At 49.7% G+C, this 22,339-nt stretch overlaps 1 protein-coding gene across 3 annotated transcripts in view; it reads right to left on the reverse strand.

The window, feature by feature from the left end:
• The window catches only part of LOC310788688 (RNA binding protein fox-1 homolog 3-like), a gene marked incomplete at both ends in the record, with an annotated part of 173,482 nt that overhangs the window by 46,915 nt on the left and 104,228 nt on the right, over positions 1-22,339 (reverse strand). For 2 of the 3 annotated variants that reach the window (XM_083650228.1, XM_083650227.1), the window contains one exon: positions 3,515-3,772. In XM_083650228.1, coding sequence (XP_083506354.1) covers positions 3,515-3,739 — 225 coding nt within the window. The remainder of the gene's footprint in view (positions 1-3,514; positions 3,773-22,339) is intronic. The other variant, XM_083650229.1, reaches the window with a different exon arrangement.

Consider the following 22,339-nt stretch of genomic DNA (forward strand, 5'->3'; position numbering starts at 1 on the left):
GAGAGAACACAGAGCACAGGAGAGGAGAGAGAGAGAGGGGGTAGAGAGAGAACACAGAGCACAGGAGAGGAGAGAGAGGGGGGGTAGAGAGAGAACACAGAGCACAGGAGAGGAGAGAGAGAGAGGGGGTAGAGAGAGAACACAGAGCACAGGAGAGGAGAGAGAGAGAGGGGGGGTAGACACAAGAGAGAGAACACAGAGCACAGGAGAGGAGAGAGAGAGAGGGGGTAGAGAGAGAACACAGAGCACAGGAGAGGAGAGAGAGAGAGGGGGTAGAGAGAGAACACAGAGCACAGGAGAGGAGAGAGAGAGAGGGGGTAGAGAGAGAACACAGAGCACAGGAGAGGAGAGAGAGAGGGGGGGTAGAGAGAGAACACAGAGCACAGGAGAGGAGAGAGAGGGGGGGTAGAGAGAGAACACAGAGCAAAGGAGAGGAGAGAGAGAGAGGGGGTAGAGAGAGAACACAGAGCACAGGAGAGGAGAGAGAGGGGGGTAGAGAGAGAACACAGAGCACAGGAGAGGAGAGAGAGGGGGGGTAGAGAGAGAACACAGAGCAAAGGAGAGGAGAGAGAGAGAGAGTTTGAGAAGAGCGAGACTGAGATTGAAGATGGAGGGAAGTAGAGCTGAGGGGAGGGAGGGAGCATGAAGGAGTGCAAGGCGAGCTCTCATCTCCCCATGGCCACCATCTCTGCAGGCTTTCTTCACAGCGGGTGGACACATGAAATGAAATCAAATGCGAAATGGAGAGAGAGAGAGAGAGAGAGAGAGAGAGAGAGAGAGAGAGAGAGAGAGAGAGAGAGAGAGAGAGAAGCGGGGTACTGTATGTGTGTAGGTGGTGTATGTGTCGGGGGACAGGGGGTGGGGGTAGCACAGAGCAGGGGAGCGGAACCTCCTGCCAAGTCTCTTCTCACTTTAAACTCTGCTGTGTGTCGGCCATTACTGTAAGTGCGAGGCGTGACCAGGGAAGAGCAGCGGGAGAGTGTCACACAAATCTTACAATCAAACATGAGCACATTACTGAGCAGTGATAATATGCTGCACGGTGTCATCGCTCTGCCTGCCTGCCTGCCGACGCTTCCCCTCCCCGCCAAATGGTGGCGGCGGCGCGGTAATTGCGCGGCTGGGGAAATGGGAGTTATTAACAGTGTTCTCTTTTTATGAGTGACCCAGATCCCTCTGGGGAGGGTGCGCCGGCCTCGCCGTGACCTCTCCGTGACCCCTCCCAGCAGGTGTTTTCATGGTATAGGGGGGGGGGGGGGGAAGACGCCTCCATCGCTGCCAGAAATATCAGGATTTCTAGAGCTGTTTGGAAAGTTTTTGAGCTAAGCCCTCCTCCCTTATCTTACAGCTGCCTCCTCTCGAGGTAAATCTCAGGTCAAGGTACGGCATTTCGTAGGAGACTATAAATATACAAGTATGGCATATATAATATATAAATTCACTCGCCTGCGAGATGTACGGCTCAATGTGTAGAGCGTTGCCAGGGGTTTGTTTCCCCGCTAGGACCAGCCGCATACTTTAAAAGCCTGCACCTCTTTTATACTGCGAGCTACTTTGGAGTGAATTCTTCACTGGTTACATACAGGGAAATAACGAGTAAAACCCGAGTCCTGGCAGCGGTTTCGCAGCAGGTACCGCATTATGTTTGAAGGGAAAGTCTCCGACGTGTGGCTACGGCCGCGGCTAATTAGCTGATTTGTTTGTGTTGTTTGTTTTTGGCTGCTCTAAGAGAGGAACAGCCTCTAAAGTCTGAGTCCAAGTGGCTCAGGGGGGAGGGGCTAGTAGTCCCCCCCTCTCTCTCAGAGCGCCTACATCATTCATGTCAACATCATGTCCAATCTCATCCACGCACAAACATAAATAAAACACCTCAGGTTTGACATGTTTTCCACGAAGCCCCAAATGGCTCTTTCCAAAACGCACTTTCCTTTTTATGAGAATGTTTTCAATTAAATCCAATCACCTCCAACTCTGACCGAGGCGCCGTGCTTCTGCCATTACATCCTCTGGCATCAAACACCGCTGCTGCTCGCTAATGCTACAACCTTACCCAAACGCACCTCTGGATAACCCTTAAGAGGAGTCAATCAAATCAGTCCAGGAAGAAGATTAAAGCTTATAAATGAACCTATTCATTAATTAAATAAACATTCTTCTAACTGAATAATGCATATACACAGACTGTATTTGTGAATTAAAAAAAAGAGTAAAAAGATCAAATTCTTTCTTAAAACAGCTTAGTAATCTATACACTGACAGGCAAATAGCTGGATTAAACACTAACATTCAACAAGTGAACCTTCGCATCACAATTATTGAACAAACATTTAACCTGGTAACAGTAGCATAATATCAGACAATTTTAGGGAATATGGCATTCATAATTAAAGGTGCAATGTGTAGCATTATTATAACATCAATAAATCATTTTCACATTCATTTTGAGACTCAAGTATAATAGTATAATAATAAGAGCATTGATGAGAAGATTGTACAATCTGCTGGATTGCTTTACGGAACAGAGCAGGAAGAAGCACTGTTATTCCAGAGCGAACCGGGCAAAAGCTTTTAGAGTTTCTGGCAATGGCCGATGATGATGATGGCACAAAGACTGAAAGGCCGACAGAAAATCACTTCCAAAAAGCAGGGATCAGCGAGGTCAGACAACATCCTCTTTGTATTAAGTGATGAGATTGAGTTGAAATGTGCTGTTAATTTTGAGCAAAACTGGCATCCGATCGAGACTGGAAGTTGTCTCAAGCATGAGGTCATTCATTTATGTTAATTACAACCAAGACATCACGATTAATTTGACTGTGTCATAATTAAAAAAAATGCTACACACAGCACCTTTAAGAAAGTGAGCTGTGTTGGAGCAGGGGACAGCACAGCCACGCACGTCCTGATATCGCCATGTTGGAACAACATTTGCTCCTAGTATGGGGCCGGGAAAACCCTGCCCCCGAACTTATTTGATTGGTCGCCGCAATTGCTTCTTCCTGAAAACGTGCGACAAGTCAAAAAGATGTGTTTAATTAAGATTAGGGCTAGGGTTTTCTTATCTAACGACGACCATAACCTAACCCTAACCTCATTGTTGTACTTGCCTAAACCTACTTTATAATAAAAAATATGTGTGGTTCGACCGGGAGTCGAACCCCAGTTCTCAGACTGGAAGACGCGCACCTTATCCATTTAGCCATAGGACTGAGCTTGCCGACAGCTGCACTTTTTACACACCCTAACCCTAATCTTAACCACATTTATTTCCCTTGCCGCACGTTTTAAGGAAGAAGCAATTGCGGCGACCAATCAAATGAGTTCGGGGGGGCGGGGTTTTCCCGGGCCGGTACTAGGAGCAAATGTTGATCCAGGAACAACACCAACAACATCAGGAGGTGATGCACAGGACACAGACATGCACAACAGGCACAAGGTGAAGGTAATGGTGTAAAAAAGGCGATCATACTATACACACAGCCAGTTGTGAGCAGTGTTGCTGGTGCTGCAGCACACTGACCGGTGCGGTCGTGCTGGCGGTGATGGCGGGCGGTGTGTTGTCGGTGCCGGCCGGCTCGCTGTGCGTCTGTGTGGGCGTGTACAGGGTCATGGCGTGCTCGGGCACCCGGCTCTGCCCGCTGTAGTCCTGCGTGGGAAGCGGGTGGGGCGCCGCGAACTCGGCGGGGATGCCATTCTGTGGGGGAGGCGGGTACTGCGCTGGGGTGTACGGCTGGGCCATGGCTTCTGGGGGGTTGGTGGCCTCTTGGTTACCCTGTGAGGAGGAACACACACAAAAGCATGGTCAGATACCAACCGCTGCTGACATTATACAGTCACATTACAGTTGGGCTCGTGCGCTGAGGAAAACAAAAAAGTTTAACAAGCACTATAGAGTCCAATTAAACAGGGTCAGCTTGTAGAAATGTCTTTTGATGAATAAGGTTCTGTTTCTCGACCTGCCAACGCAACCCAGAACTGTGACATGGTTCGGAACTTGCGGTTGTTGCCCTAAATTTAATGAGAGATCCGGATATATTTTTCTCATTATTTGAGTGCAGAGCAATTCCAAGACATTTGGCCTTGACGTGCCACTTTATTTGGCTAGTCCGCCTACAGAGAGTCTACAGAGTATCTGTAGCATTTCAACAGCTTATTAGTTGACATTCAACAATTCAACACTGTTTAACAGATGTTTGACACATATTTATATATTAGATCTATGGAGTATGTGACAATTCATGAGGACGCGTTGGTTGTGCACGTCGGCTTACAAGCGGAGGCAGGATCGCACACAGCCATCATGTGCACACAGTCGCGTAGTTAAAATCAAGTATATCTCCGGTCTAAGGGCTAATGTCCACCAGCTCGGGAACAGATGCGGTACGGCTGCGAACAGACCCACACTCATGTCATCTGTCAGACGCATGCGGGATCCTACAAAAATAGAACGGGTGCGTAATTTTTCCGTACCGCATGAAGTTTTACCGGATCCACAACGCAGCCGTAACGCATCTGGTGTACTTTGCCTATTAGTCTGGATGACAGTAAACTCTGTACCAAAGTCAAGACTGCAGTGTTAAAAGCATGTGAGTTGGTGCCAGAGGCGTATAGACAGAGACTTCCTAACTGGACAAAGGGTGACAGACAAACCCATGTTGAGTTCACTCATGATCAGTTTAACCGCTGCTGTGTTGCATTTAATACTAGAACATTTGCAGATTTATGTCAGTCATCTGGTTAGATTGGTTGTACTAAAGTGAAAACTATGTGTGGTCTAACTGTTGGTCATAAGGATTTGGATTGGAAGTTTCCTAGGCCTGAGACAGAGCCAACTTTACCAATGTTTTTCCCCCAATATTTTATTTTCAGTGAAGAGGAGGACTTCCATTCCTTCAGAATGAGTCTTTTGGCGACAGTTGTCCCCAGTGTCAGAGACTGTTGCACAGCTGTAGGGAAGTTCAGAGAGGAAGATGGAGAGGTGAAGAGTGGTGTACGCCCTGATTCTGGTGAATGACCTGCCGGTGACCCGGGTCTGGGCTGATGCACATCCATGATTATACTGGCTAACACCTCCCATCTCCTCGGTTCATATTATAACGTATTATCCTTAGTTATGAATAAATAATCCTTCTGGCATATAAAGTTCTTTGTGAGTCTAACATCTTTTGTCACACACGGTGTGTCTGTGACTAATCAAGATGGGCCCCGTCTGTCCAATTGCATGAGCCGGCCTGTGACATGCGATATGACCGACATGAAAGAGGTGCCACTTTCCCCCGGTGAGGTTTGGAAGGCCACCCGGGGCGAGTTGTCCTGCAAATCAACCAAGTCCCGGGAAACAGCGATCGCACCACATTTCAGCTCAGATGAGAGAATTCCTTGATCATCATGGCTAATGAACACAGTTTATGTTGTAGAGCATGGCTCTCTTTTGGAGGAGCACGATGTCAGGGGGAATCTCAATTGCACTCGTGGCAAAGCACAGAGGAGAAGATCAATTAATTGATAACATTTTGATTAGGGCCTTTGATTCCAATGGCAGGTCTGTTAAACTAACAGCTGATTCCTCTCACCCCCCCCCCCCCCCTCCCAATCCACTTGTGTGCTTCTAACACCAACCTGAGTCTCACTTTAGATGCTTTGCTACAGTATATCGCCCTCTATCTGCCACTCCGTTCCCTCCCTCCCTCTCTCATTCATATAATTAATTCTCCCATACACTTTCCTGTGCACTGTTGTTTTTCTCCCTGCCTCTGACTTAAGTGATAGATGGCTCTTTGCAGTGTGGCATTTTTTGCGAAGCCGTTCTCTGGTGTGACACTTGAGATGACGAGCTGCACAAATAATGGACTTTTCCCTCTCGCTGGCGCGGCGCGCACGTTGTTCAACTGGGTAATGGCTGGACTACAGGAGTGCTGCGTGTCTTATTGTTCCAAAAGCGGCTCGGCTCTGCAGACTAATGAGCAGAACAGCGAGATCAGTGCCGCTGGAACAGATATCCGCCCAACATTAAAAAAAAGGCAAGAGGAAAAAAGGTGAGACAATAACACCAAAATCCAATAACACACGCTGCAAATACCCTCAATCAAATTTAAAGATACAGATCATGCGAGCTCGACGCATAACTCTTCCGATGAGAGAGAGAGAGAGAGAGAGAGAGAGAGAGAGGGAGAGAGAGAGAGAAAGAGAGAGGGCGGGGGGGGGAGCAGCCCCACACAACAGGCACAGAAGTAAGGGGGTTTTATGGTTTGAGAAAAACAATAACAGTAAACAGATAGAGAACTTTCTGTCTCTTCCTTTACAAGCTGGCTGGGGATGGTGAGAGGAGAGATAAATGTGTTTTATACCCCCCCCTCCTTCCCCCACTTGCTGCTGTAGTGGTTTGGCCTCCTTCTGCCTTCCACAGAACGCTCTATTTGGGAGGAGGGGGGGGGGGGGCAGTTTTAATGAGAGAGCCAAGCAGGCACGGCTGCTGCGGCTGTAAATGTAGTGGAATATAATGCCTCCTCTGACGTGTTGGCAAACAAACGGCTGGTCCAAACCCTGCTCTGCCAATTAAGGAAATGCTCCATTATCTAAATGAAAGGAGAGAGGAGCCTTCAGCCTGGAGAGGAGAGGAGGAGAGGAGAGGAGGGGAGAGGAGAGGAGGGGAGGGGAGGGGAGAGGAGAGGAGGGGAGGAGAGGGGGGGGGGAGGAGGGGAGAGGAGGGGAGGAGAGGAGAGGAGAGGAGAGGAGAGGAGAGGAGGGGAGGGGAGGAGAGTTAAGTGGAGAGGAGAGGAGGAGAGGAGGGGAGAGGAGAGGAGGGGAGGGGAGGAGAGTTAAGTGGAGAGGAGAGGAGGAGAGGAGGGGAGAGGAGAGGAGGGGAGGGGAGGGGAGGAGAGGGGAGGGGAGAGGAGTTAAGTGGAGAGGAGAGGAGGAGAGGAGGGGAGAGGAGAGGAGGGGAGGGGAGGAGAGGGGAGAGGAGAGGAGAGGAGGGGAGAGGGGGGAGGGGAGAGTAGAGGAGGGGAGGGGAGGAGAGGGGAGGGGAGAGGAGGGGAGAGGAGTTAAGAGGAGAGGAGAGGAGAGGAGAGGGGAGGGGAAAGGGGAGAGGAGTTGAGAGGAGAGGAGGGGAGGAGGGGAGAGGAGTTGAGAGGAGAGGAGTTAAGTGGAGAGGAGAGGAGTGGAGAGGGGAGGGGAGGGGAGGAGGGGAGAGGAGTTGAGAGGAGAGGAGTTAAGTGGAGAGGAGAGGAGTGGAGAGGAGAGGAGAGGGGAGGGGAGGGGAGGATAGGAGGGGATGGGAGGGGATGATAGGAGAGGAGAGGAGCCGGCCGCTGAGGGAGCTTGCCGGGGTCTCTAGGCCTGCGCCCCTTCCTGACCCAAACTCTCTCTCTCTCTCCAAACTGTACATACATCTCTCTCTCTCTCCATACTGTCTCTCCCTCTCTCTCTCTCTCTCTATCCCTCCCCCCTTCACCCTCTCACTCTCTCCCTTTCATCCATTTCCCCCCATCTCTCTCTCTCTCTCCTTATGCTGAAACTTTTTTAATCTCTACCCCTGTGCTCCACTTCCCCTCTCCCTCCAGTCATAGCATTATATAACACACATCAGGGCATCCTCATTCAGGGAGGCTCTTGATGTGGGCACTTTGAAACCTTTAAGCAGCCATGTGGAGGAGAACGGGGTTGGTTGGTGCACCTCCTGGCAGGACAGCTGAGAATACTACCAGACCAGCGTAGCCAAGCTTGTTAGACCCGCAATCATAACACCCCCCCCCCCCCCACAAACAATAAACCACACCTGCATCTTTGAATGTAATAATCCCAGTAACGTAATAGGTTTCCCACACATGTAGCAGTCGCTATGGGATTAATTGCAACACCGCCTGATCAGTCTAATCTAATCTAAAGGACAAGAATATTTGGGAAGAAAATGTCATTTAAAGTTAGCAACTTGTATGAACTGCAGATGTTTGATTATATTAGTGATTTATTAAATTTGTGGGAAGTGATTACAATTTTGAAAGCTGAAGATTTTCACCCGCCCACAAATGTAATAGTTGTGACGTTTGGGGGGAAATGACATATTATGTTTGTGGTCGGCAACTGCTATTACGCTTGTGGGAAACGTATTACATTAGTGGCATTATTATGACATGAGAAAAGCTGCAGATTTGTATTACGTTTGTGGTTCATTATATTTGTGGGATGTTGTTACGTTTGCGGGTCTAACATTTCCTCATCAATTATAACCATTCTGTCCAAACAATCTGCCATCAACACTTTGCCCTTCAGCAGTCCGGCTAAGACAGAAGAAACCCAGCAAAGAGAGCTTTACATTACATTACATTACATTTCGTCATTTGGCAGACGCTTTTATCCAAAGCGACTTACAATAACACACTTTTTGTCAGCAATAGAGCAATCAACTATGGAGCACAGTCTATGACAGCTACAAATCCTGAAGGCACAGTGGTACGAGTTTAGTTTAGGATTTTTTTTTTTAATAGAAAGAGAGAGAAAGAAGTTAGATCAAGAAGGGCCCAGATGGAGCCTGAAAAGGTGAGTCTTTAGTCTTTTCCGAAAGATCGTCAGTGATTCAGCAGTCCTGACCGAAGGTGGCAGCTCGTACCACCATTGGGGTGCCAGGGACGAGAAGAGTCGAGATCGGGATGAGCGACTTTTGAGCGCCCGGCGAGGCGCCCTGCACTGGTGGAGGAGCGAAGGGAGCGGTGAGAGGTTTGGAACCTGACCATAGATTGCAGGTACAGGGGAGCTGACTGGTGTACTGCCCTGTAGGCCAGTACCAGTGTCTTGAATTTGATGCGAGCTGAGATAGGAAGCCAGTGGAGGTCCCGGAAGAGGGGAGTGACATGAGAGAATTTGGGTTGGTTGAATACCAGACGGGCTGCAGCGTTCTGAATGAGCTGAAGCGGTCGGATGTCGGTGGCAGGTAGGCCGGCCAGGAGCACGTTGCAGTAGTCCAGGCGAGGGACGATAAGTGACTGGACCAGGAGTTGAGTCGCTTCTCTTGTGAGGAAGGGACGGATTTTGCGGATGTTGTAGAGGGAGAACCTACAGGAGCGTGCTGTCGCAGCTATGTTGGCTGAGCAAGACAGCTGGTTGTCGAGGATCACCCCAAGGTTCTTAGCTGTTTGGGAGGGCAGTACAGTGGTGTTGTCGATGGAGATGGAGAGATCTGCGAGAGGACAGTCTTTCCCTGGGAGGAAGAGTAGCTCTGTCTTACCAAGGTTGAGCTTGAGGTGGTGGGCAGACATCCAGTCGCCAATGTCCTTGAGAGCTTTGCTCCAACTGTACAGCACATGAAACACTGCTCATGCCACTAAGGAGGTACAGCACATGAAACACTGCTCATGCCACTAAGGAGATCAAAGCTTGTGTTATGTCTTTTAGTTAGTCACAGGGCACACAGGTCTGTGTATTGTTATATCTTTTAGTTAGTCACAGGGCACACAGGCCGGTGTATTTGTGTCAGGCCTATTGTTTTTGAGCATGAAACAAGGGCAAAGCATGGAGCCAGAGCCATGTGACACACACACAGGATAACTGGAGCTTACTTAGGCGTTAAAGGCGTTGGAGATACACAACTAGCGCTGTGTCGGAATGCCGGGCCGCTGCTGTTCCAAAGGGCAGCAAGGCAAAAGCAAAGGAGGCGGAGAGTAGAGGCCTCATTAGTGAAACAAAGTCACACTGGCTCTCGTATGATCTCCTCTCTGGCTCTCGTATGATCTCCTCTCTGCCTCTCGTATGATCTCCTCTCTGCCTCTGATGTGTTTGACAAACGACTTATTCAACTGGAAATGAACTGGGGGAGAGAAGAGAGGCCCGTGCATTGATGCAAATCAGGGGAGTTGCGGACGTCCCAGTGCGACCGCACGCCCGTTTCACTGTCATCAAGAGAATCCACAGAGCCTAATGAAAAGGCCTCCACGAGCAGCCAGCCGGGTGCAGAGGCACATCTCAAGCCCTCCACACGAGCAGCCAGCCGGGTGCACAGGCACATCTCAAGCACTCCACACGAGCAGCCAGCCGGGTGCAGAGGCACATCTCAAGCCCTCCACACGAGCAGCCAGCCGGGTGCACAGGCACATCTCAAGGCCTCCACACGAGCAGCCAGCCGGGTGCAGAGGCACATCTCAAGCCCTCCACACGAGCAGCCAGCCGGGTGCACAGGCACATCTCAAGCCCTCCACACGAGCAGCCAGCCGGGTGCACAGGCACATCTCAAGCACTCCACACGAACAACCAGCCGGGCGCACAGGCACATCTCAAGCCCTCGATGAGCAGCCAACCGGGCGCACAGGCACATCTCAAGCCCTCCACACGAGCAGCCAGCTGGGTGCACAGGCACATCTCAAGCCCTCCACACGAGCAGCCAGCCGGGCGCACAGGCACATCTCAAGCCCTCGATGAGCAGCCAACCGGGTGCACAGGCACATCTCAAGCCCTCCTCACGAGCAGCCAGCCGGGTGCACAGGCACATCTCAAGCCCTCCTCACGAGCAGCCAGCCGGGTGCACAGGCACATCTCACTCCACCCACAGAGGTTGCTGTTCATTATGGCTGCGGTGGAGTGCTACAAGTCGTTGTTATAGTCGGGGGGGGGGGGGGGCTGTGAGTGTTTCTCCACCTGCAGGCCTGTTTATGGGAAGAGAGCAGGTCCCTCTGCGGCGCTTTAACGCCCCTCCTCCCCCACATGGCCGGCTGCCATGAGGGGACGTCTCCGCGGACAGAACTACGAGGAATAAAGGCAACTAGAGAGAACAGTCAGCCTTTATCGATCTTGCTCTCCCTTCCCTTTCTTACCTCCCACCCCCCATCTCTCCTTTCACCCCCTCTACCCCTATTACCTAAAAACACTCTCTCTAATCTTAAGCGCTCTGCCACTGTCAAATTGGATTGGAAACCCTTACTTAAGGAGATCACTTTTGGAGTGGAGTTTTTTTTGTTTTGTTTTTACAGTCAGCATCGCGGGGAGGCACAAAGAGGTTAGGCAGGCCTTACAGTGGCGATGGCTGAAACTCTGAGCGTTCAGTACAGAGCACTGAAACATAGATCAGCGATTCTCAACATTTTTCATACCGAGGATCCTAAATTGTTCCAGATTATGTCTCTTGGACCCAAATCTGAGAATATGTATAAACATCTTCTTAGATATGATTTTGTCCAGAACTCTATGACTATGGTAGAGAGATTACAGTGATACTATGACCACAATAACTGTTAACTTCTTGTAAATGAAATAATGGTGACGTTAAAACAATTCATCAATTTGCTGGCGACTGCCTGGAACCTCCTCAAGGACCACTGTTGGTCTCTGGACCCCAACGTTGAGAACCACTGACATAGATGGAGGGGGAGAGAGACAGAGAGAGAGAGAGAGAGAGACATACAGAGAGAGAGAGAGAGAGAGAGAGAGAGAGAGAGAGAGAGACAGAGAGAGAGAGAGAGACAGAGAGAGAGAGAGAGAGACAGAGAGAGAGAGAGAGAAAGAGACAGAGAGAGAGAGAGAAAGAGACAGAGAGAGAGAGAGAGAGAGAGAGAGAGAGACGTGGTCAAGGCTATATTCCATCTGGGCAGGTAGAGCGGTTTGGCCGGCTGCCAGTGATGCGTGATCCTCTTTAGCAGCCCTGCATGGGAGGAGAGCGTGTTGAGAGGCGGCAGCCAGCAAACACAGGAGCTGTTAAGGTGGAACTCATATCAGCAGAGTGCTGGCCAGCAAACACAGGAGCTGTTAAGGTGGAACTCATATCGGCAGAGTGCTGGCCAGCAAACACAGGAGCAGTTAAGGTGGAACTCATATCAGCAGAGTGCTGGCCAGCAAACACAGGAGCAGTTAAGGTGGAACTCATATCGGCAGAGTGCTGGCCAGCAAACACAGGAGCAGTTAAGGTGGAACTCATATCAGCAGAGTGCTGGCCAGCAAACACAGGAGCAGTTAAGGTGGAACTCATATCAGCAGAGTGCCGGCCAGCAAACACAGGAGCTGTTAAGGTGGAACTCATATCAGCAGAGTGCTGGCCAGCAAACACAGGAGCTGTTAAGGTGGAACTCATATCAGCAGAGTGCTGGCCAGCAAACACAGGAGCTGTTAAGGTGGAACTCATATCAGCAGAGTGCTGGCCAGCAAACACAGGAGCAGTTAAGGTGGAACTCATATCGGCAGAGTGCTGGCCAGCAAACACAGGAGCAGTTAAGGTGGAACTCATATCAGCAGAGTGCTGGCCAGCAAACACAGGAGCTGTTAAGGTGGAACTCATATCAGCAGAGTGCTGGCCAGCAAACACAGGAGCAGTTAAGGTGGAACTCATATCAGCAGAGTGCTGGCCAGCAAACACAGGAGCAGTTAAGGTGGAACTCATATCAGCAGAGTGCCGGCCAGCAAACACAGGAGCAGTTAAGGTGGAACTCATATCAGCAGAGTGCTGGCCAGCAAACACAGGAGCAGTTAAGGTGGAACTCATATCAGCAGAGTGCTGGCCAGCAAACACAGGAGCAGTTAAGGTGGAACTCATATCGGCAGAGTGCTGGCCAGCAAACACAGGAGCTGTTAAGGTGGAACTCATATCAGCAGAGTGCTGGCCAGCAAACACAGGAGCTGTTAAGGTGGAACTCATATCAGCAGAGTGCTGGCCAGCAAACACAGGAGCAGTTAAGGTGGAACTCATATCAGCAGAGTGCTGGCCTGAGTCATACACGCACACGAGGGGGGTCAGAGAGCAACGCCAAGGCAAAAATACTGTAGGCCGCTAATTGCGTTGCATTGAATCCGGAGGGAAATCACTCAAATGGGGAGCGGCTGATCAATCTGAGTGATAGGAGCCGTGATGGAGTGGGCAGCTTTACGGCTTCAGCGCCGTCACAGCGAGCGTGGATCATTTGTCAGCTGTGCTGGACCTTCAGAGCCTCCTCGCATGCAGGTTCTTACTGTACGCCACTAATAGACCGGGTAGAAAAACGCTCGCCCTGGAGATTCTATTCATTCAGCAGGTTCACCCTTTTATAGGGCTGGGCGATATGGACAAAATCAAACATCACAATATTTTCGACCAAATACCTCAATATCGATATTGCGAGAATATTGTAGGGATGACTATTGGTGCTTTCACAAAATATTTATACAAGTTTTTTGGGGGGATTAAATAATCATCAGTAATGTTGATATAATGACTGTGAATAAATGCTAATAGTAGAACAGCTACTGTAGTAAAATGTCTGTAAAATGACATCACTTTACTGTAATGCAGCCTTTAAAACCAGGAAAAGACTTATATCATAATATTACAATATCCAAAATCTAAGATGATATTTAGTCTTATATCCCGATGTTGCTGTAACATGGATATATTGCCCAGCACCTACCCGTTCATAACAGCACAAACAGACTTGCGAGGCAGCTCTACTATGTGCCATGTCCTCGTGCTAACAGCATAGCGTTTAATGTTGACTTAACGGGGGAAGCATTGCTTGTCACATTCATTCATGGAATATGTACAGCAGGAAGTTGCTTTGTCAGATGACAGATGACATAACATCTTTAAGTGAATCATAAGCTCTCTTTTTTTTTTTTTCTTTTTCTTCCAGCGGCTGAAAACGGTTCCCGTCTGTCTGGTCCAAAAGGATCATGGTGCTGAGCGTTTCCTCTCCAGCAACAAAGAAGTAACGCTGATTTGGATTTAATGACTGCCTGACAGTGACAATGGCACAAACTTGTGACAAATCCCGCTGGGCCGCCAGTGTAACACAGCTCAGCGGAGGCCAACGCACGGCAATCAGTTGACGCAACACAAACGAAACACACTGAGTGCTTTCAGCCAGCTGCACGTAACAGCCTCTTGTTGTTCTCCAGCCCGCCGATGATGGTCGCTTAATTGTAGCCTCGCACACAGACAGACAGGCAGGCAGGCAGGCAGGCAGGCAGGCAGGCAGGCAGGCAGTTAGGCAGTTAGGCAGAAAAAAAAACCAACGGGCCAAGATGATTTCCACAGGCAACTGGCATTCATTTTGTCTTTAAGGTGCACATAAATACAGGCTGTCTAGCCGGGTCCATTTTAATTAGGCGAAGCCACATCTTACTTACTCCAACTCTCTAGCGTTAGCGCTCACCAGAGGCTGCGGCAAAGTGTTAATTACGACCACATGCCATACAGTGAATCCAAGGTAGGAGGCAGAGAAGAAGAGAAGGAACGCATCGAGGGAAACCACAACAACAACAACAACAACAACAAAACACCTTCAGCTGAGTTTCTCATGATGAGGCACATATCCGGCCGACTATTCCCCTCCCCCCCAGTCAGCCAATTACAGCACGACTCCAGGAGAGAGAGAGAGAGAGAGAGAGAGAGAGAGCAGGGAGAGGTAGAGAAGCAGCCCAATTTAATGCAGATTCACAATGGCTGGGAAAAGGCTTGTGCGCCCCCCCTGCCTCCTCCTCCCCTCCTCCTCCCACTCAACGCCGGTCTTCCACTCCACTACAGTGGGCTTATGATTTCAAATAGGCTGGGGAGAGGGTTATTGTTTTCTCTCACATTTCCTCTCTTGCAAAACCCCATCTTTTCCATTTTTACACCTCATTTGTGCAAAAATCAATTCATGAAAATAAGCACTCGGTGTCTTCGCCCCCCCCCCCCCCCCCGTACGAGTCAATTTAGACTTTGCGCGTGTGTCTCCCCCCCCCCCCCCCACCCCCTTTTTCCGAGAGGCTTAATCGCTCGCACGTCACATGTGTTTCATCCTCTCTAACGCGATTTTTCCTCGTTATTGGGAGCACTTATTTGCTCGGCGGCGGCCTTGGATGGCGGTATTAGAAAGCGAGTTCATTTTCCTCAATCCCTTGCTGATTTCTTCATTACATTGCGGCAGCAGAGGCACCCGCACACGGAGAGAGAGAGAGAGAGAGAGAGAGAGAGAGAGAGAAGCCCTGTGTGCCGAAATGGGACTGCTCTTAGCGGGGCGCGACTGCAAGTGTTACTATACCTCTGAGACGGCGCGCGGCGCTCGCTTAATAAACAGAGCAGACAGAGGATCACTTTGAACTCCTGTGACATGTAATGAACCTGTCTGTCTCCGCCACAGCGCGGTCTGGGCTCAGGGCTCGGCACGCTGGGGGGAACGGAGAGGAGAAACACCTCCAAATAAGCCTACAGGCACTTTGGGGAGGGGAAAAAAAAGCCATCAGTTACACATGGTCAGACTCATAACATTTTGTCAACACACCATGAGAGGAGATAATTGTCTGTTTCTATGTTGTTGCCTTTTTTTATTGCATAACAGATATTTGCATCTGGGACTAATTACTCCAGACTGGGTGTCAACATGTAGATTAAATTGTGGGATGCATCTGGTTTCATGTGCAGACTCATAGTCAGGTGCGGTGAGGGAACGGATACAGTGTTTGCTTTGACCTCATCAAAACACCACACCGCAAAACTTTTTCCTCTTGACGTGCCCCCCTCCCTTTAGCCCCCCCCCCCCCCCCCCATTTTCTCCCCAATTGTACCCCATGCTAGGCTGTCATGGGGAGAGCCGTAGACTAGCACATGCCTCCTCCTATACATGTGCAGTCCACCAGCTGCTTCTTTTCACCTGACAGCGCAGCGGCAAGTTTCACCGGCAGGACGTAGCGCATGGGAGGATCATACTAGTCCCTATAGTCCCTCCCCTCGCCGACCAAAGCGGAGGTAACATGGGGGCTCGAACCTGCGACCCTCATGTACCCGGACGCCGCGCCCTTTCCTTTCCTTTTCTATCTTCTTGAAAAGTTCCCCTGTGTGACGAACCAAAGTGATATCGGCATGTCCCATTAAAAATGCAGCTAAACCGAGAGACTTTTCATTCCTGAGATTGCTATTGATCACCGAGATAAAGACCTGTCTCAAATGAAAACTGATAATTGAACAGTTGATCAGGGATGCTCTTTTATTCCCGCCATATACACACCATGCCCATGTACTGCTGATCTATACACATTACACACCATGCCCATGTTCTGATCTTCACACTACAAATGAGTCTTTTGAAATTCAACAGGGGTTGAAAATTCCAACATTTGTTTTAGAATCAGCTGATTGTCATGTTAATTTGATCTTTGTGTGTGCGTGTGTGCGCGTTTGCGCGTGCGCATGTGTGTGTGTGTGTGCGTGTTATGACGAGGGGGCCAGAGTTCCTCGTGGGGACAAAACGCCATTACTTAAGCATGCAGGAATGTCGACATGACATTCCTTGACCGCTGTGACAATGGCAAACATATGTAAATGAAGGAGAGTGCCACTCTCATTATGACCCTGTCACACAGGCTGTGACACCTCCCACCGGACCCCCAGAGGAAGACACCTCCCACCGGACCCCCAGAGGAAGACAGCAAGAGAGAAACTGGAAGAGAGAAGGAAGATGTCACAACCATCTCCTTCTAGTGGAGGGGGGCGAAGAGGTGAAACGCTGGCATTTACGTCACTGTGCGTTCTCACCATGGGTGATGTTCAGAGATTCATGCGATGAGATTACATACAAAGTCAATGGAACAGAAGCGTTCCTTCCTCCTTGGTGTGAAATGCGAAAATGACATTTGACTGCAGGGGTTTCCAACCTTTTTTTGGCTTGTGACCCGATTTTGACGTCGCAAAAATCTAGGGACCCGAGACATTCAAATTCCGGTACACCATCCATCGATAATGTCATCAGTGACATCGTCGGTGATGTCACATGCTTCTTTTTCCCCCTCAGAATTCTGACTTTATTCTCAGAATCCTGATTTAAAGTTATAATCTCAAACATTTTCATCAACAAATAATAATAATAATAATTAAAGTCACTATCTATCTGATAGTCTGATTTGGATCTCACCTGCAATTACCACTCATCGCCATAGAGAACAAAACGCAAATCTTAGAGAGGATCACTTTCACTTTCAACTCAGAACTAAAAATAAAAATAAAAACACAAGTGACCCTAATCGTCTTCGCTATAGTTTTAAATTGTGTGTGGGGTTTTTTTGGGTTTTTTTTTTCAGGCGACCCTATTTGAATTCCAGGCGACCCCACTTAGGGTCACGACCCTAAGGTTGGGAACCACTGCTTTACTGTAATGCAGCCTTTGGAAAAGGCATATCATGATACTATGATATCCAAAATCTAACACGATATCTAGACTCATACTGTATCACAGTATCAATATAATAACCATATATCGCCCTCTTCTTTTCTACCTCCTCTCTCCTCTCTCCCTTTGTAAGCCATCTCTGTGGATACTTCCTCTCTTCTTGGCGTTGCTCTGCAGTGGGAGGGACAGCTTTGTATGGGCGGGATTCTTTGAAGAAGGAAAAAAAAAGAACGAGGTGAAAATGGCGACTAGTCCCCGACTCCCCGCTGTAGCCAAAGCTCATCTAATCAGGGGCTAATTCCACTTATTAAGATTTGCGAGATAACTTTGATTCATCACAGTCCATCTACCCCGATCGCTTCATCACTGTCGCGCTAAGCTCTTTTTTAGTCATCCCTTTGTTTCCACTCCCTCTGGCACTCAGGCAAGGAGGAAGAGAGAAAGGGAGAGAGAGGGAGGGAGAGAGAGAGAGAGAGAGGGAGAGAGAGAGAGAGAGAGAGGGGGGGGAGGGAGGGAGAGAGAGAGAGGGGAGGGAGGGAGAGAGAGAGAGAGAGGGGAGGGAGGGAGAGAGAGGAAGAGAGAGAGGGGGGGGGGGGGGGAGGGAGGGAGAGGGAGGGAGAAAGAGAGAGTGAGATATTAACAATATTAATGACCCGTGATTCTCGTCTCCTTAATGAGAAGGGTTATTAACTGTGATTATCCGTGATGAAATGGTGGTAATTCTTGAAAGCTTGGGAAAACTTGTACAATCGCTTGTCTGCTGATTCGCTCCTCTGATGTTTAAGAAGGAGAGAGGTGAGCGCGGTGTGAGAGAGAGAGAGAGAGAGAGAGAGAGAGAGAGAGGAATGTAAAGAGGGATAGGGAGTCAGGGAAAGCCTGGAGGATCGGAGATGCTCACAGCGGGAGGCTGGGAGAGGGATTTTTTAGTTGATATTTTTAGGGTGGAGTGGGTTGGGGTGGGGTGGTGGTTAGGGTGGAGTGGGTTGGGGTGGGGTGGTGGTTAGGGTGGAGTGGGGTGGTGGTTCATCTCCAGTCCCATAGCCGCGATTCAGACGCTTAAAAATCTGCGTTCCAAACTCTCTCTCCCTCCCTACTCAAACCCTCGCCGTTCCGTCGCTTCTCCCGACCCGTCCTGATATTTCCCTCTCAGGCGGCCTAACGAGTGGGCGCGCGCACACGTACTGTACACGTACACACACACGTACACACACACGTATGTACACACACGTACACACACACGTACACACACGTACACACACGTACACACACACGTACACACACACGTATGTACACACACGTACACACACACGTACACACACCCAGGCGGCCATCTGCTGCTTGACATTGCTGAATGGCTGTTTGAACGCTCTCTCCAGATCCCTGATACAGCATTTCTCCCCCCTCAGCCCACACACACGCCCACCCTTCTCTCGCTCCAATTATAGGAAGTTGCACGCTTGTGGAGTCGCTGTCAGCTCCATATGACTCCCTCTAAAGTGGGCCGGGGGGGAGGAGGGGTGTGGTGTGTCTGGTGAATCATTGATGTGCAGTAAGACTGTTTCATTGTAGATGTGTGTGTGTGTGTGTGTGTGTGTGTGGGGGGGGGGGGGGGGGGGCAGCAGACAGATAACAATCCTGAATTATGCATGTCTGTCCCGTGTGAGGAGTTGGGAGTTGGATGTCGGACGGGGGACGGGGGACGGGGGGGTGCACTCCCGCTCTCTCTCCCTCTTACCCCCGGGGGGGGGGGGGGGGGGGGGAGGGACAGATTTGGATGGGAGGGAGAGAGGGAGGCTTCTCTTCAGCTCCCGCGGCGGCGAAGCGCCAGACGACGACGACGACAACGGCGAGGTGGAGAGGATCCACTTGTTAACGTGCAGGTATAATGCAAGTCATTTCAGGAAACGGGCCTGGCTGGTGCTGCTCGCCTGCTCGTGATGAAGCCCGGCTCTCTCTCTCTGTGGTAATAATGCTAACAGGTTGAGTCTCTGTGGTAATAATGCTAACAGGTTGAGTCTCTGTGGTAATAATGCTAACAGGTTGAGTCTCTGTGGTAATAATGCTAACAGGTTGAGTGGTAGATTTGCTCCTCTGTAGATGATGTCCCTGTTCAAAAGCATCTGTAGGAATGTAAAAGTATTATTACTATCCACCCCCTTAAGAGGGCAGTGTGCACAAACACCTGATGGGGCCCATTTGAGATAATAATCCCATTCCAACATGCCAGCACACCTTTCAGACACGGGACTGTTTGCATTACTGACCTGTGGATGCAGGGCAGCAACATACAGCCTGCAGGCTTTATTAGATCCAACCGCTCTCAAATAAACAAAACACTACTTTTGAAAAAAGGAGGAGAGAGAAGGAAAAAAAATCTACTTAGTGTGGGCAAGCCAGCACTTCCTGGACACACTCCATTTATTTTCTCCAATTAAATCTCTTTAATTGGATTGAGGGCTGGCACCTGGTTTACACTCTGTCAACCACGCAATCCACAATAAGTGATGCCAGAGCCATGGTGTGTGTGTGTGTGCGTGTGTGTGTGTGTGTGTGTGTGCGTGTGTGTGTGTGTGTGTGCGTGTGTGTGTGTGTGTGTGTGGGAAGCCTGGCGATGGGGGAGGGATTTAGAGCATGTCTCTACTCCACAATTCCACTGTGATCAATTTATCAATGGCCCGCCTCTCCTCTGCTCTCAGCCAGGGTGTCCACACACACCGCTGACATGAGGTCCACACACACACACACACACACACACACACACACACACACACACACACACACACACACACACACACACACACACACACACACACCACTGACACGGGGGAATGCCTTCACACTTTGCTGGGCACGCTAACACGCAGCCACACACACACACGCATGTGGACACAAACACACGCAGGGAAACACACATGTACACGCGGATGCTCGCACAGACAAGTTCAAACACATATATGCTAATTGGGCGAATTTACATCTATAATTGCGATATATAATTGCGAGTGGCGATACAGAGGCTTGTTACACCTACTAAACCTGGACGGGCTCCTGAATGCAAAATGCCTGCGTGCTGAATACAAATGGTGTGCGCCCACACATGGAAATGCTACAGATAGTAATCCAAGAAATGCATCACGCGGCCTTGACAGAACCTTTAAGACACTTTGAGAAAGACCCCGCGCCTGAATACCAAACTCTACTACAGCCATACAGAGAGAGAGAGGGAGGGAGAGAGAGAGAGAGGGAGGGAGGGAGAGAGAGAGAGAGGGATGGAGGGAGGGATGGAGGGAGAGAGAGAGGGAGGAGGCAGAGAGAGAGAAGGAGAGAGAGAGGGAGGGAGAGAGAGAGAGGGAGAGAGAGAGGGAGGGAGAGAGAGAGAGAGGGAGAGAGAGGGAGGGAGAGAGAGAGGGGGGAGGCAGAGAGAGAGAGGCAGAGAGAGGGGGAGAGAGGAGAGGGAGAGAGAAGGAAAGGGAGAGAGGGGAGGGAGAGAGAAGGAAAGGGAGAAAGGGGAGGGAGCGAGAGAGAGAGAGGGAGAGAGAAGAGAGGAGAGGGAGAGAGAAGGAAAGGGAGAGAGAGGAGGGAGAGAGAGAGAGAGAGAGGAGAGGGAGAGAGAAGGAAAGGGAGAGAGGGGAGGGAGGGAGAGAGAGAGGAGAGGGAGAGAGAAGGAAAGGGAGAAAGGGGAGGGAGCGAGAGAGAGGGAGAGAGAAGAGAGGAGAGGGAGAGAGAAGGAAAGGGAGAGAGAGAGAGAGAGGAGAGGGAGAGAGAGAGGAGAGGGAGAGAGAAGGAAAGGGAGAGAGGGGAGGGAGGGAGAGAGAGAGAGAGAGAGGAGAGGGAGAGAAGGAAAGGGAGAGAGAGGAGAGGGAGAGAGAGAGAGGAGAGGGAGAGGGGAGGGAGGGAGAGAGGCCAAGGGAGACCCGACACAGTAAATAAAAATACAATTTCCTCCAGTGACATGCCCATTCTGTTGGAAGCCTGACTCTAATTATTCTAAGCACTTTGAGGGATGTCTTTCCACAGCATTAATCTACACATCCCAGCAGCCCAGCCACAGTCGATGCACTTTTAACTACCCAAGGACGCCCCCCAAACTCTGCCTCCAACCCACCGACGAACACATTGACTTTGTACAGTGATGGGGGGGAAAGTGCTTGCATCAGTGCATCTTTCTCTAAATCTCACAGCACAACATGCCATACAACAACTTTCCTTTTCAATTTCACATATACAAACCTAGCTACCGTAGCGCACACACACCAAGAGGAGATCAGATTGGAAAAGGGAACGTAGAGCTCAAAATAAAGTCGGTGAATTCTCATTACAGAAGGCAGGCTTGTGTGAGAACGCGGGTTGTTTTCCTCGGGGCGGGAATCCGCTCGCAGCTCATTTGGAACCAAGTTGAATCGATAAATCACCAGAGACCATCAATCAATCAATGAAGCTATCAATATTCAGCGGATCGGGGCTCCTCCCCCCCTGCGAGAGGCCATCTTTGGTAAGAACATGTCAGGCAAATGGGCTTTTAACATAATAGCTCTGTCCGCTCGTGCTGAGTGCAAGATTGATGCCGTGCATCAATGTATACATGTTGACACAAGCTGTGATGCTGATACACAGCAGAGAGCGCCTGTTTACGTGCAGCAGAGAGCGCCTGTTTACGTGCAGCAGAGAGCGCCTGTTTACGTGCAGCAGAGAGCGCCTGTTTACGTGCAGCAGAGAGCGCCTGTTTACGTGCAAGATCATCAGGACACAAAATCTCATTGAGAAAAAAACAAAACAAAACAAAACAAAAACACGTATAGTGCTAAACGAAAAACTGCTTGGATTCCAGTCGTGTTGATCAAAATCCATCTAAACAAGATCAAACTGCCTTTGGAATAACATTGCTCACTGACGGAGGCTGCGTTTTTTTTTTTTGCTGCATTGCACTGTCTGTCTCCTCTATATAAACATCTCCCCCCCTGGTGGCAAGCAGGGGGAAAATAGAGATATAGATATAGAGAGGCGGAGGCACAGATCTATCTTTTTTTTAATTCATCGGCGCTCAGCTCTAAGTGGAAAGTTAGTTTCAAACGCTGCCTTCAGCTCCTCGTTCCACAAGCAGTATAGCAGCCTGTGCATAGAGAGGCAAAGTGACCGCCTACTTCCTGCTTCAGCACTGTACCAGAGATTTCCATCCGCCATTTATTTTACCATAGACATTTCGTAAAATGCTTTTAAAAAATAGTTGTACTTGTTCAAACCAAACG

This window comes from Poromitra crassiceps (assembly GCF_964638095.1).
Source record: "Poromitra crassiceps genome assembly, chromosome: 13".
Taxonomy (NCBI): Eukaryota; Metazoa; Chordata; class Actinopteri; order Beryciformes; family Melamphaidae; genus Poromitra; species Poromitra crassiceps.